Here is a 14,100-nt window from a genome sequence, read left to right as displayed (position 1 = left end):
CACTTTCGCGGCCACTGGTATCGGTCTAATCTATACGGCCAGTTTATCATAACAACCTTTCATTGTAGAGCTAAATCTATACTTTATATTATTGCTATCTGTCCATTGTCATTGTCAATTGACACTATAAACCGTCCCTTCAATATGCCTTAAAGAAATAATTTTTTCATCAATACGTTCCCATTTTATAGCGTCGTGAATATGAACTATATACCGGAATGTTCTGGGGTAATTCCTGGAAGGCGAGATACAGAGCGCTAAGCTAATAACGTTAAATCGAATGGCTTTTCGGCTATAGACAAGCTAGAGCTAAAAATCAAAATGCATTTTATCTGTATCATGGTCCACCATGAATGCATGCAAGGGGGGGGCGCGGGACGTCTTTTCTGATTATTGATTACCAATAACGGCATTAGCCTCAGTAGCCTCATTCGCTGACCAGGTGGTTGGCCATCAAAGCAAGGCCCGATCGGGCTGTAATTTACGTGAAAAAGCTCTTACCGTGGGCCGGTTGGATCCCAAACAGGATTTCCCAGTTATCGATCGCCATCTGGTAGATCAATATGTCCATTGGCTGATGCTATATTCCTTTACTGCATACTGAATTCAGCGTCTCAAAAAGTGTTCCAAGCTACATGCTACAGGCATAGCTTTAGGCTAACAGAAAAGTCCACCCATGATAAACATTTAAAAAAAAACACTGGTCTGTAACGGGGAACACTGCATTATCGAGACAGCGCCCCTACGAGGATCTGGCCGCTAATGCACTTTTCCGAATTCCAAGAGTAGGGTAAACCTGCAGTGCCGCTCGGTGACATTGAGTAGGATATTACAATGGAATAAAAGCCAAAACAACCTTACCACGTGTATATATACGTGGTTGGCCCTCAAGCGTTGGATCCGAAACACGTATATATACGTGGTTGGCCACAAATGTGTTAAAAGGTATTCAAAAGTCTTAAATTGGATTTGCACAGGTATTAAATTTTTTTTGGGGGGGGGGGGCAGTCTGGAAATTAAATAACATTAAATATGAAATGTTTTTGTATTCAAGTCGTCGTTCTTTGCGCGGCTACTGGAGCTTGGTGCGTCTGGCGAGAGCTTGTATGAAGAATTTAAATCGGTGCTCAAGTGCAGCCGCCAGTTCAGTGGAATTGCTATTGAGTTTTGCTCTAAGTGGTATTAAAAAGTCTTTAAAAAGTCTTAAATGTAACTTGTTGAAACCTTTCTGTGTTCTTCCACCAACTCCTTATATATATATAACTCAGCGTGTCTCTATTTCTGTGTCTCTGACCCGACAGAAGACAAGAAGGCCAACAGCTCCATCCGCTTCCACTCGTTCAGCAGGAAGGAGTCAATCCCAGAGGACGAGGTGATCTTGAGGGAGCGCAGCTTCGACTACAAACACCGCTACTGCGGCCACTGCAACACCACCACCGACATCAAGGAGGCCAACTTCTTTGGGAGGTCAGTGAAGCGCCGGGTCGAGGTACCGCGCCGTGCCATGAGGGGGCGGTGCTGCTACACAGCAACTCGAGGGAGGGAGATAGAGAGAGAGAGAGGGAGATTGATTGTTTGAAAACTTTAATTAACAGATTACAGAATGGGTACAGTACAGTACAGCTAAATACACACAATTGTTAAGGGGATGCAGACCAGAGAAAGACTTTCGTCTTGTTTACATCAGGGTCCCCCATTTTCAATTCATAATGCAGAGGGAGGTAGTGAAGCCCATGGGGGCAATTTGTTGTGATTTCGGGCTATACATTTGATTTGATTTAGGGAGGGGAGAGCGAGAGATAAGTACAGTATAGTCTACATGACACAAGTGTATTATTTTGTAATCTGACCCCTTCTTCCTACAGTAATCTGTCTCCTTCTTCCTACAGTAATCTCTCCTTCCTACAGTAATCTGTCTCCGTCTTCCTACAGTAATCTGTCTCCTTCTTCCTACAGTAATCTGTCTCCTTCTTCCTACAGTAATCTGTCTCCTTCTTCCTACAGTAATCTGTCTCCTTCTTCCTACAGTAATCTGTCTCCTTATTCCTACAGTAATCTGACCCCTTCTTCCTACAGTAATCTGTCTCCTTCTTCCTACAGTAATCAGTCTCCTTCTTCCTACAGTAATCTGTCTCCTTCTTCCTACAGTAATCTGTCTCCTTCTTCCTACAGTAATCTGTCTCCTTATTCCTACAGTAATCTGACCCCTTCTTCCTACAGTAATCTGTCTCCTTCTTCCTACAGTAATCAGTCTCCTTCTTCCTACAGTAATCTGTCTCCTTATTCCTACAGTAATCTGACCCCTTCTTCCTACAGTAATCTGTCTCCTTCTTCCTACAGTAATCAGTCTCCTTCTTCCTACAGTAATCTGTCTTCTTCCTACAGTAATCTGTCCCCTTCTTCCTACAGTAATCTCTCCTTCCTACAGTAATCTGTCTCCGTCTTCCTACAGTAATCTCTCCTTCCTACAGTAATCTGTCTCCGTCTTCCTACAGTAATCTGTCTCCTTCTTCATACAGTAATCTGTCTCCTTCCTACAGTAATCTGTCTCCTTCTCCCTACAGTAATCTGTCTCCTTCCTACAGTAATCAGTCTCCTTCTTCCTACAGTAATCTGTCTCCTTCTCCCTACAGTAATCTGTCTCCTTCCTACAGTAATCTGTCTCCTTCTCCCTACAGTAATCTGTCTCCTTCTCCCTACAGTAATCTGTCTCCTTCCTACAGTAATCTGTCTCCTTCCTACAGTAATCTCTCCCCTTCTTCCTACAGTAATCTCTCCCCTTCTCCCTACAGTAATCAGTCTCCTTCTCCCTACAGTAATCTGTCTCCTTCTCCCTACAGTAATCTGTCTCCTTCCTACAGTAATCTGTCTCCTTCTTCTTCCCACAGTAAAGCCCAGTACATCGTCAGCGGCTCAGACGACGGCTCCTTCTTCATCTGGGAGAAGGAGACGACTAACCTGGTGAGGATCCTCCAGGGGGACGAGTCCATCGTCAACTGCCTGCAGCCCCACCCCAGCCACTGCTTCCTGGCCACCAGCGGCATCGACCCCGTGGTCCGGCTCTGGAGCCCCAGACCAGAGGTGAACAATATCTATTTCTCTTTTTTTTTTTTTTTTTTTTAATAATAATAATAACTTTGTTTTGTATAGCGCCTTTCATAAAACCCATGGTCACTTTACATAGGGCGAAAACAACAATAACAAGTTCAAGTTCAAGTTTCTTTATTAGTTGTCATACAGAAGTACAGAATACTTTTATAGACGGGGTACATTTTCAGAAAATCATAACCCTGAAGGCATTTTGTGTTTATTTTTGGTACACAACATTTCTAGGGGTATTAAGGTGTGCTGAATCCAACCCTGCTGTATATCAAGCTCAAACATGTCAGATAAGGCCTCAAAATTGAGAAATCCAACATGGCCGCCAGCGCCAGGCTGAAATCTATTTAAGTGCATATCTTTTTGAGTAAACAAGGTAGAAACATGGATGAAATGTGTTTTTATATGTTTGCATACATGAGGAATTTAAAATCATATCCTGATTTTTAGATCAGTTGTGAAAATGTTGCTTGAAACTCATATTTATAGCAGAAACTGTGGTCGTTATTGATGCATAACTCATCAACCAAAGAAAAGCAGGATGATCCCAGGTCATGGATTTATTCATCAAACTCTTTTCTCTTGAATTTTTTATCAACATGCCATTTATGCAAATTAGATAGGCCTTAATATGCGTACAGTAGCTTAGGTACAGTAATTTATTGTCAGTCATCATCAATCGTATTCAGGCTGGTGTCGCAGGTGTCTTGCAGTTGCATGATTCATCCAATGCCACTTTTCCTGAATAGAATAGAATAGATTATAATTGTAGCTGAGGGGTACAATTCCCTGACTGTATTGTTAGATATGATATTTAATACCACTACCTCATGTACTTTAACTTCTGGCCACCCAGTACAAGATATAAGTATGATGAACACTTTCCCACCTGATGAAACGAACCAACACAAATGGACCAAATCGAATATTTAATACAGCAAAGGGTGTACACAATATTCACTTAATTACATTTATGATTTGAAATGTTAAGTATGCACTTTTATGGCAAATGAGTATTCGTAGGTAAATCAACATTGAATGTCCAATCTCTGGTTGCGCAGGGAGTAAGTATACAACCTGGAATATTTAGGAAACGATAGCGATAGTACTTAAATAATTATAGCTGGATACACTAAGGGGGGGGGGGGGTCCCGCTGGTTGTAAGACAGTAGGAGGGGGGGGTTAGAGAAGTCGCTGGCGGTATCCCATATGGCCGACGGTGTCTTGGGAGAATCCAAAGTCTTAGACCCAGTGCCCACAGAACCTCGGGCCGTAGACGAACACAGCTGGACCCTCTGTGGAACGGTATCTGCCGGTCCACAACGAAGAGACGTGGTGCGACCTCACGTGTAGAGCGCCGCCTCACCTGTAGTCCTCTCCGGGGGGTAATTCCAACACTCGACAGTGTTGGCCTTTATCCATGGAATAATCAAAGCACATAAAGCATAATCCAAGAGCCGTGGAAGGCTCGCCGTCGTCGGGTAGAGTAATCCAATATACAGGTCCAGTCGCTCTTGACCCGGAGCTCCTCGGATGCAATCACCACTAGGGGTCTGACCAGCCTGGATAAGCGTCCAGATAACGTCAGGAACGATGGGGGTACTGATAACTGTAGAACTCGAACCGAACGACCGAACGATGAAATAGACTATTATTAGCTTAATAGAATACGTCCAACTCGACGGTATGGTGCCAAACTATGACCATTCAACTATTAATCTACACGATATCTCAATGCCTATTCTGGGCCAAGTAGGCCCTACTACACCGCACGTGCTTCGTGAGGAGGCTTTTGCGTCTGTCACTCTGTTGGAGGGTAAAGAACTGGACTAAAAGAAAGTTCTACTTTACGAGCGTCATATATATATGCGCTATGAACAAATAGTACCACACGTATTTCGCCCGGCATATTACTGCGCGGAACCGGGGGCTGCCTCGACATGTTAGGCGGCACGATTGAACTTGAACCTAGGGGGTATGGCAACCTGGCGCCAGGTTCTAGTCCAATGGTAGAATGAAACTATTATGGGCTGTTTAGTAGAAACGGGGATATTCAATGCATATTGTACAAGGAATATACAGGGGATATCAAACGATATACAAATACAATTAAATATATATATATAAATAAATATACATATTCGGTTTAATCTGATCCTTCACAACAATAATATAATACAATAAACATTTTATTTTACCATATCAATATAAGTGAATGTTCAAGTTTCTTTATTAGTTGTCATACAGCATACATAATACTTTGCATGAAATGTTTCTTTCTGTGTTGCTCCTGAGAGTGCTAGATAATAACAAGATAGTATAAAATAAGTATAAAATAGAAAGTCAAGAAGTCAAGTACGTAAACAAGTGTAAACAACAAAATTGTTCAGTGTATCTATATATACAGTATGTACAGCTGGTACAAAAATGGTGAGGTATAGCTTAGCTTGTGGTGCCACCTTGTAGTGGTGAGGTGCAATAAGGAATGAGAATGATGTGCAATTTCCTTACCAATAATATAAATATAAATATAAAATGTAAAGTGTGTCTAAAGTGGTAAAGTGGGTGCTACAGTGTGTTGTTTATTTAAGTGAGTGTATGTGCGCTGTGGGTGTGTTGATGGTTTGCTTATTGTTCATTGTTCATTCATTGAGCATCCTGATGGCCTGGGGATAGAAGCTCCTTCTGAGTCTCTCTGTGCTTGCCATGAGACTCCGGTATCGCTTGCCTGACCACAGCAGTTCAAAGAGGCAGTTGTTTGAGTGGCTGGAGTCTTTGATTATTCTCTTAGCCTTGCCCATGCACCGCTTGTTGTAAATGTCTTGGAGAGTGGGAAGCCCACCTTCAATTGTGCGTTCGGCTGAACGGGCCACTCTCTGTAGTCTGCTGCGGTCTTGTGCAGTGCTATTCCCAAACCAGGAGGTGATATTGCCAGTCAGGATGCTCTCTATTGTGCACAAGTAGAAGTTCTTGAGGATCTTCTGACTCACGTTGAACTTCCTTAAGCGCCTAAGGAAGTAGAGGCGTTGTCGTGCCTTCTTGATAAGACTGTCAATGTGTGTGGTCCATGTCAAGTCCTCGGATATGTGGACTCCGAGGTACTTAAAACTGTTCACTCTCTCAACCGGTGCCCCGTCGATGCTGAGGGGGCTGTAGTCCCTGACCCCGACCTCCTAAAGTCCACAATCATCTCCTTTGTTTTGCTGAAGTTCAGGGAGAGGCTGTTCTCTTGACACCATCCCCCTAGAACCTTAACCTCTTCCAGGTAGGCCCTCTCGTCGTTTGCAGAGATCAGGCCCACCACTACTGTGTCGTCAGCTAATTTGATGATTGTGTTGTTGTTCCGCTGTGCCACACAGTCATGTGTGTACAGGGAGTGGAGGAGGGGACTCAGGACACAGCCCTGGGGGGCCCCTATGTTGAGAGTGATGGATGAGGAGGTGCAGTTGCCTGCTCTCACCACCTGGGGTCTGCCCGTCAGGAAGTCCAAGACCCACTGGCAGAGGTCATAGTTCAAGCCCAGGTCCCTGAGCTTGGCTATGAGTTTGGAGGGGACTATGGTATTGAATGCTGAGCTGTAGTCGATGAATAGCATTCTCACATAGTTTTCCTGCCTCTTGTCCAGGTGTGATGCTGCTGTGTGCAGCACATGGGCTATGGCGTCCTCCGTGGACCTGTTGGGGTGGTATGCAAATTGCAGGGGGTCCAGGTTGATGGGGAGGGAGGAACAGATGTAGCCCTTCACTAGCTTCTCAAAGCACTTCATGGCTATGGAGGTGAGAGCTACAGGGCGGTAGTCGTTGAGGCAAGCAGGCTTGGATTTTTTGGGTACAGGGATAATGGTGGACTTCTTCAGACAGGTGGGGATGACAGCCTGTTCTAATGACAGGTTAAATATGTCAGTGAATACCGGGGCCAGTTGGTCGACACAGACTTTTAGGACGCGGCCGGGGATACCGTCCGGTCCTGCTGCCTTCCTGATATTCACTTTCTTAAACGTCCTCCTCACCTCATGTTCTGTTATCCTGAACACTGAGTCTCCATCAGCAGTGCCCCCCCCCCTCCATTGCAGTGGTTTGTAGGCTGGTGCTGTTATTCCCAGCCTCAAACCTCTCATAGAAGGTATTGAGATCATTTGCCAGTTGGATGTCACTGTTCAGTTTGAGGGAGGTGCCTTTGTAATCTGTCATCGTTCTGAGCCCCTGCCACATAGCTCTAGAGTCAGCCTGTTCATATTGAAGTTCAATTTTATCCCTGTAGCGCCTTTTTGCTTCTATTACTGTCCTCCTAACATTGTATCTCACCACCTTGTGGTCATTCATGTTGCCTGTCACAAGCCTGGCATTGTATGCTGAGGTGCGCGCCTTCAGAGCTTCGCGGACGGATTTGTCTACCCAGGGCTTTTGGTTTGGGTAAACTCTAATTGTGGTAGCGGGGATTGTTGTAGTACAAACAAAGTCCAGCACTGTTTCCGTGTAGTCATCGCGGAACACCCCCAGTGTGTACATTCTAGTGCAGCTTGGAGCGTCTCCTCCGACGCCACCGTCCAGCGCTTCACCTCTCGCGATACTACGTCCTGATCAGGGGTGCAGTCGTAATATGGGCGGAGGCCAAACGGTATCCTCTTATTATGCAAAGTCTAGGCACTTATCACACGTTTGACCGCGGTTGCCCAGCACTGCACCACTGGTCCTGATGGCCTGGGGATTAGGGATGGGTATCGTTAGGATTTTATCGATACTACTACTCTTATCGATACTGCTTAACGGTTCGGTACTTTATCGATACTCTTATCGGTTCTTTTAGATTATTATTTAAATATATTTAAATTTTAAAAAAAATTATAAATTATTATTTGAACGGCTTAAGGCTATATCTGTACTTGATATTTGTTTGTTGTGTTGCATATTTGAAATAAACTTCAATCAAATCAAACCCCCGGCCCCCTCTTAAAAAACAAAAACCTGTGTTTAACCTGGCCATCTATAAAACATCATGCTAAAACTGTGAAACAAATGTCCTACTCCCCTAAAGAAAGAAATACATAGCAAACATGACTCAGTTATGCAATAGTGCTGCTGCTTTTTATTTTGTTAAAATCTTTTAGTTAATAAGACTACAAAATGACTACAACAATTTCACGACGTTTTCCTGTCCACGCCGGAAGTGCATCGGATACCTACCTTAACGTTACATTTTCAACAACAGAACAGATTGTTGCTAATTAAACACTTCATGGAAACGGAGTAACGTTAACGCTATGTCGAGTTCATACGTGTAGTGTAGTATGAACTCGGCGAGTCGGCATAACGTTAACGTTAGTCAGTTTCAGTGTTGCTGGATGTACACTCCATTAGCTCCGTAGCTAACGTAGCTAGCCACGTTAACGTTAAATGTTCAACAACAGAACAGATTGCTGCTAATTAAACACTTCATGGAAACGGATTAACGTTATCGCTATGTCGAGTTCATAAGTGTAGTGTAGTATGAACTCGGCATAACGTTAACGTTAGAGTGTACCATCCAGCAACACTGAAACTGACTACTAGCTCCGTAGCTAACGTAGCTAGCCACGGACAGGCACCTCCAGTCCCTACCCGTGTATGTGTGAGTGGCTCGCGACAAGTGTGTGTAATGGCTTGCTGCGGCTCGCTTCTCGTGCAGAGACAGAGAGAGGATCGTTCGCAACTTTTAAATAATAATAATAATAATAATAATAATTTCTCTAGAGTATCGATAGCAGTACCGAGGACGTCGGAGCTTATAAATACTCCGGTATTTTCTAATATAGTACCGGTTCCCGTTCAAAACCGGGGTCCGGGGGGCATCCCTACTGGGGATAGAAGCTTCTTCTGAGTCTTTCTGTGCTTGCCATGAGACTCCGGTATCGCTTGCCTGACCGCAGCAGTTCAAAGAGGCAGTTGTTTGGGTGGCTGGAGTCTTTGATAATTCTCTTAGCCTTACCCATGCACCGCTTGTTGTAAATGTTCTGGAGAGTGGGAAGCCCCCCTCCAATTGTGCGTTCGGCTGAACGGGCCACTCTGTCTGTAGTCTGCTACGGTCTTGTGCGGTGCTATTCCCAAACCAGGAGGTGATATTGCCAAACATGGTAGACAGACACACAACATTAAATGTAGGAAGTTAGGGGTCAAAGGTCATGTTGAAGAGGTGAGTTTTGAGGAGTTTTTTGAAGGAGTTCAGAGTTGGGGTAAATGGTAAATAGTGCATTTATATAGCAGCTTTTATCCAAATCGCTTTACAATTTGTTCCTCAAATAAATTTTTAGCCATTCATTCACACCGACGGTGGATGCAAGGAGCCAACCTGCTCATAGGGAGCTGTTAGGGGTTAAGTGTCTTCTTGCTCAAGGACACTTCGACACGTTGGCCGGGAGGAGCGGGAATCGAACCGACGACTGCTCTATCTCCCGAGCCACTGTCGCTCTGTGTGGTCGTTATAGGCTTTAACAAGATATCAGTGATTTATTGGATCGAAGATTTCTTTTGAAGTCGGGATTAAAAGATCTTAAGCCTCTGATTGGGGTGGCGTTTTACAACTAACTAACTTTGGATAGTTGTAAAAAAAAATCACAAATAAGAATCAGAATAAAAATACAGTCAAAGATATACATTCTAAAATATGTATATACATTCTAAAATATACAGCCAAAAATATACAGTGATGTACAGTCAAATGTACAGTACACATTTAAAATGTAGATGTAATATGTCCAGGGAGCACTGTGCTGAGAATAGACGGCCAATCAACACCGTCTTCGGGGGAGTAGGAGACGAGGCTAGCGTTCCAAAATATATACATACCGTAATTCCTCTAATAGTAACCGGGTCTCAAATACAAGCCGGGTCTCTATTAATGGCCGGGTGCGCTCTTGAGCTAAGCAATTATAAGCCGGCCTCCTAATACAAGCCGGGTTACTAATATACTGGGCTGCATACTGAGCTAGTTACTTGATTTCACTTTGAAAACGTTGAAATGACCAGTGACCACCTGTAATTGCACTGTTTACTATTTCATACAGTACTTGGTTGGTTTCAATAAATGAACCCAGTACATTTTACTGGGTTCAAACTGACACAAAATGTTGATTTATTCATTATGATCGGTTTGAAAATTAGAAATATAGGCCTCTCTCTTATACATGCCTCCTCCTAATACAAGCCTGGTATCCGCTACAGTTGAAACAAATACAAGCCGGGGTTACTATTAGAGGAATTACGGTATATGAATATACCCAACGTTTAGATTGGATAAATTACAGATAGTCGTTTTAAAGGAACACGGCAACATTATTGTAAATGTGCTTAACGTCTTCTCCAGAGTCAGACGGGAAGATTGATACCAATTTCCTCTCTGTGCGCCGTTCAGTGATTAGCACAGACGAATGGAGCTTTAAGCTCGGCTAGTGGTCCGTGTACCACTTCCATTAATTTGTGCTAAGCTAGGCTAGCTTGCAGCCGGATGGCTCTCTACTGAATGCACAGAGAGAAAATAAGATGAGATATTATTTTGTTGATCCCCTTGAGTAGGGCTGGGCGACATAACTATAACGATAAATATCGCGATATATTTTAATAATCGATAATATCGAATATCGGAAAAAATGTTTTTTTTTTTTTTTTGTGACCTGCAACAGGGCAGTTTTAAAACCAGAGACAGTGGACAGACTTGTCTTTTTTGCCTGCAACTTAAAGTAATGGCTTTGCTTGTCCAAATGACAATACTGACCAAATTGAGATTTCTTTTTCTTTTTTTAAACTTAAATTTTTAGAGATTTCTTTTTCTCTTGTCCATTTATTTAGTTTGCTTTCTAATGTAAAATACAGTTTTGAAACAGTCTGTACACAGTAGGCTATGTGTGCTAGCAGAGCTAGTCTCCAGTCACGAGTCACGGTGCACATGTGCGGTGGTTTGTCCACCAAAAAAGCGCCAAAAGATCGAAAATAAACTAGCAGAGCCAGATCTGTTCAACTCCCCTGGAGCCACAGCCAGCAGAGAAGCCGGTTTACTTTAGTTTTTAAACCAGCTGCAGCCTGAGAACTGGAGTGTGAGGGGCTGTAACACTAAAGATGGCGGCAACGACAAAGAATTGCTGCAAAATAAACATACATCTGTTGTTAATTTTTTTTTTTTTTTTTTAATACTTATAACAATTCAATAATTATCGATATAGAGAAATATGATAACATTATCATATCGTTATCGCGATATGATTTTTTTCCATATCACCCAGCCCTACCCTTGAGGAAGGTCGGGTGTCATAGCAGCATGGGGGAGGGGGGAGGGGAGCTACAGAAGAAGAAAGACATGGGCAATACAATTAGATGTGAATATGAGAAAAAATAAACGGTGTAAACAATATAATTAACTCTGAATATAAAAATGATAAAAATAAATAAAGGTGCAGATGAGGGTATATTATACGTTACAATAAACATAGGCAATAAAGAATTTGAATATGAATTTGAAATTGGTATCCATCTTCTTGTCTGGAGAAGGCGGTGAGCGCATTTCCCATCACGTCAGCACGTTCCTTTAAGGCAGCGCAACATCAGGACACGTTACATCTGTGATTTTAAAGTGACGTTGTCCCTCCTCTCTCTCTCTCTCTCTCTCTCTCTCTCTCTCTCTCGGCCCGCAGACGGACATGGAGAACGGCCGCGTGGTGGAGGACATGGAGGGCGCGGCCCAGGCCAACCAGCGGCGCATGAACGCCGACCCGCTGGAGGTCATGCTGCTCAACATGGGCTACCGCATCACGGGCCTGAGCGGCCACGGGCCCGAGGGCTCCGACGACGAGGACAGCTCGGAGGGGCAAGTGCAGTGCCGACCCAGCTAGGCCCCTCCAGACATTCTACGCAGGGGGGGGGGCAGGAAGCGAGGCACTCTCCTGTGTGTGTGTGTGTGTGTGTGTGTGTGTGTGTGTGCGCGCGGAGGGGAAAGCACCGTAGATATTCTGTTTCAATGTTAATTCTCCCTTTGTCTAAACGAAAGCAACATTGATCGAGTGAATGTCATGTCACACATCTCTGCACTATGCACCACCCTCCCTCCCCCCGCCCCCCATCCTGAGAGAGAGAGAGAGAGAGAGAGGGAGAGAGAGAGAGGAGCGGAGGCCACCTTGGATGTCTCCCCATCCACACTGGGGGGGGAATAAGAAGCCCTCTCTCTCACCCCTTCAAAACACCGACGCCTCGGCCTCCCTCCACCCGCGAGGTCGGGGTGCACATTTTGAAAACGAAGAGGAGAGCACCTTCCACCTCACTTGCCCCAACCACCCCCGATCTCTCACTAAGAAGAGGGTGCGGAGCACTTACGGCATACCTCCTGGGGTACGTGTTGGGAGAGGCGCGGCCCCCTCGGTCGGGCGACCTATTTTCAGGTCCCCCCCCTCCCTCCCCCCCCCCACACGATCACGGCGGGTCGAGCCGCGGACCCGGAGTCCCCTTTTCCAGCCGGGAGCAGCGAGAGACCCACGGGCGCCGGGCCCGTCTCCAGAACGGCCGCAGAACCCGAGTCATTGATTCTGAGTTGGACTTTAAATCGTATTCTTAAGTTGTTGGTCAGAGGAGGTCACAGGAAGTCTCGAAAAGATAATTAGAGCTCTGTAAAAAAAAAAAAAAAAAAACGTTTATTGAAAGTGTTACCCAAAATGAATGTGTTGATAAGATTCTTTCTTTTTTTCTTCTTCTAAATACCCCGTCACAACAACAAGTCTTTCATTTCATGAAATTCGAGTGGCCAAGGATTAACGTTGCATTTGTTTTCTTTGATTAAGTACTTCTGGGGGTCTTGTACTTCTTTTAGCGAGGGGTAGAGTTTGGCGTACTGTTTACCATTAAGTACGGCGGGGAGCTGTACCGCATGCAGTGTGTCGTGGCTCCCTCGTCGACGCCGCTTCTCGGGGAGACGAGGGACTCTCTCTACGACCTGCTGCCTGGCCTATAGGCACAGCGGTACCGGTTTTGAGAATGCCGCTTTGGTATGAAAATCAACGTCTATACGGGCGTTGAAAGAAAGAGAGAGGTTCGCTCCGCCACACAGACATGTCTTAGGGGGCGTAGACGCTATGTTTGATAGTATTCGGTAACTAGGAACATGTGAACACTTGGGGCTCCCCCCCCGGGGTAAACAGAAAGGGTTGGGAACTTTCCAATCCTGGTAGAGGCGTGGAACCCGACGCTAGTCCTCCACTAGTCCTCCGCTGCAGTCGGAAGGAGTCCCGCTTAACGAGGTCTATCTGGCCGCTGTCGTGGGCAAACGAGGAGCCGTCGACCCTGTTCACGCGACTGCTGTTTTGCTCTTATGTCATGCTCAGTTTGGGATTCCCGAAAGGTCACGGTTCTGATAAAAACATTGGGAAATCATTGATGTTACTGTTCCTCTACGAAAAGTAACATAAGAGATGAGAGCGAAACGGAGATGGGATTGACGTCCGTTTTGCTCTTGTGTCGTGCTCAGTTTGGGATTCCTTTTTAAGAATTTCGGAATCCCAACCTGAGCATGACATAAGAGCAAAACGGCTGCCGTGTGAATATGGTCTCGCCCCAAAGCAACAGATAACCCCCAAAAAAAATGCAAAATATGTAAAAGAATGAGTCCTCTGTTTAACACTAGGCTTCCATGTGCTCTTTTGCTGTTTAAGATAATTTGAAATTCTGTTTATTTTTTCTTTGAGGAATCCTGTGATAAAAGTTTGCTGCAAAATAAAAATAAAAGAAGAAATATTGTCGAACACCTTATTGTCTATATTTCCACTCTTTGGTTATTTCACTTTTGTCTATGTCCTATGGTGTCGATACGGCCCGTCTGGCGCGTTCAGGTGGCCCCCTGCCTCGCCTAGGCACGACTAATCTGGCCTGTGATACAAATCAAACGCACCTCGGTCTCGCTGCGCGGCGATACAAATGTCTCGACTTTTCAAGCGAACGCACGGAGCGTTATCTGCACCTGTATCATGTTTTTATTTAATAGAAAATGCAT

The 14,100-nt window shown here is 44.6% G+C and overlaps 1 protein-coding gene across 1 annotated transcript in view; it reads left to right on the top strand.

The window, feature by feature from the left end:
- wdtc1 (WD and tetratricopeptide repeats 1) overlaps window positions 1-13,836 on the top strand; it is a 55,757-nt gene extending 41,921 nt beyond the window's left edge. Inside the window, exons 14-16 of the mRNA XM_084307977.1 lie at window positions 1,302-1,467; window positions 2,889-3,081; window positions 11,759-13,836. Of these exons, the coding sequence (XP_084164103.1) occupies window positions 1,302-1,467; window positions 2,889-3,081; window positions 11,759-11,956 (557 nt within the window). The 3' untranslated portion in view covers window positions 11,957-13,836. The remainder of the gene's footprint in view (window positions 1-1,301; window positions 1,468-2,888; window positions 3,082-11,758) is intronic.
- Window positions 13,837-14,100: the final 264 nt, after the last annotated feature.

Source organism: Notolepis coatsorum (genome assembly GCF_963971535.1).
Source record: "Notolepis coatsorum genome assembly, chromosome: 2".
In the NCBI taxonomy this organism is placed as follows: domain Eukaryota; kingdom Metazoa; phylum Chordata; class Actinopteri; order Aulopiformes; family Paralepididae; genus Notolepis; species Notolepis coatsorum.
Note: the sequence above shows the minus strand (reverse complement) of the source record. Positions and strands in the feature narration are given on the sequence as shown.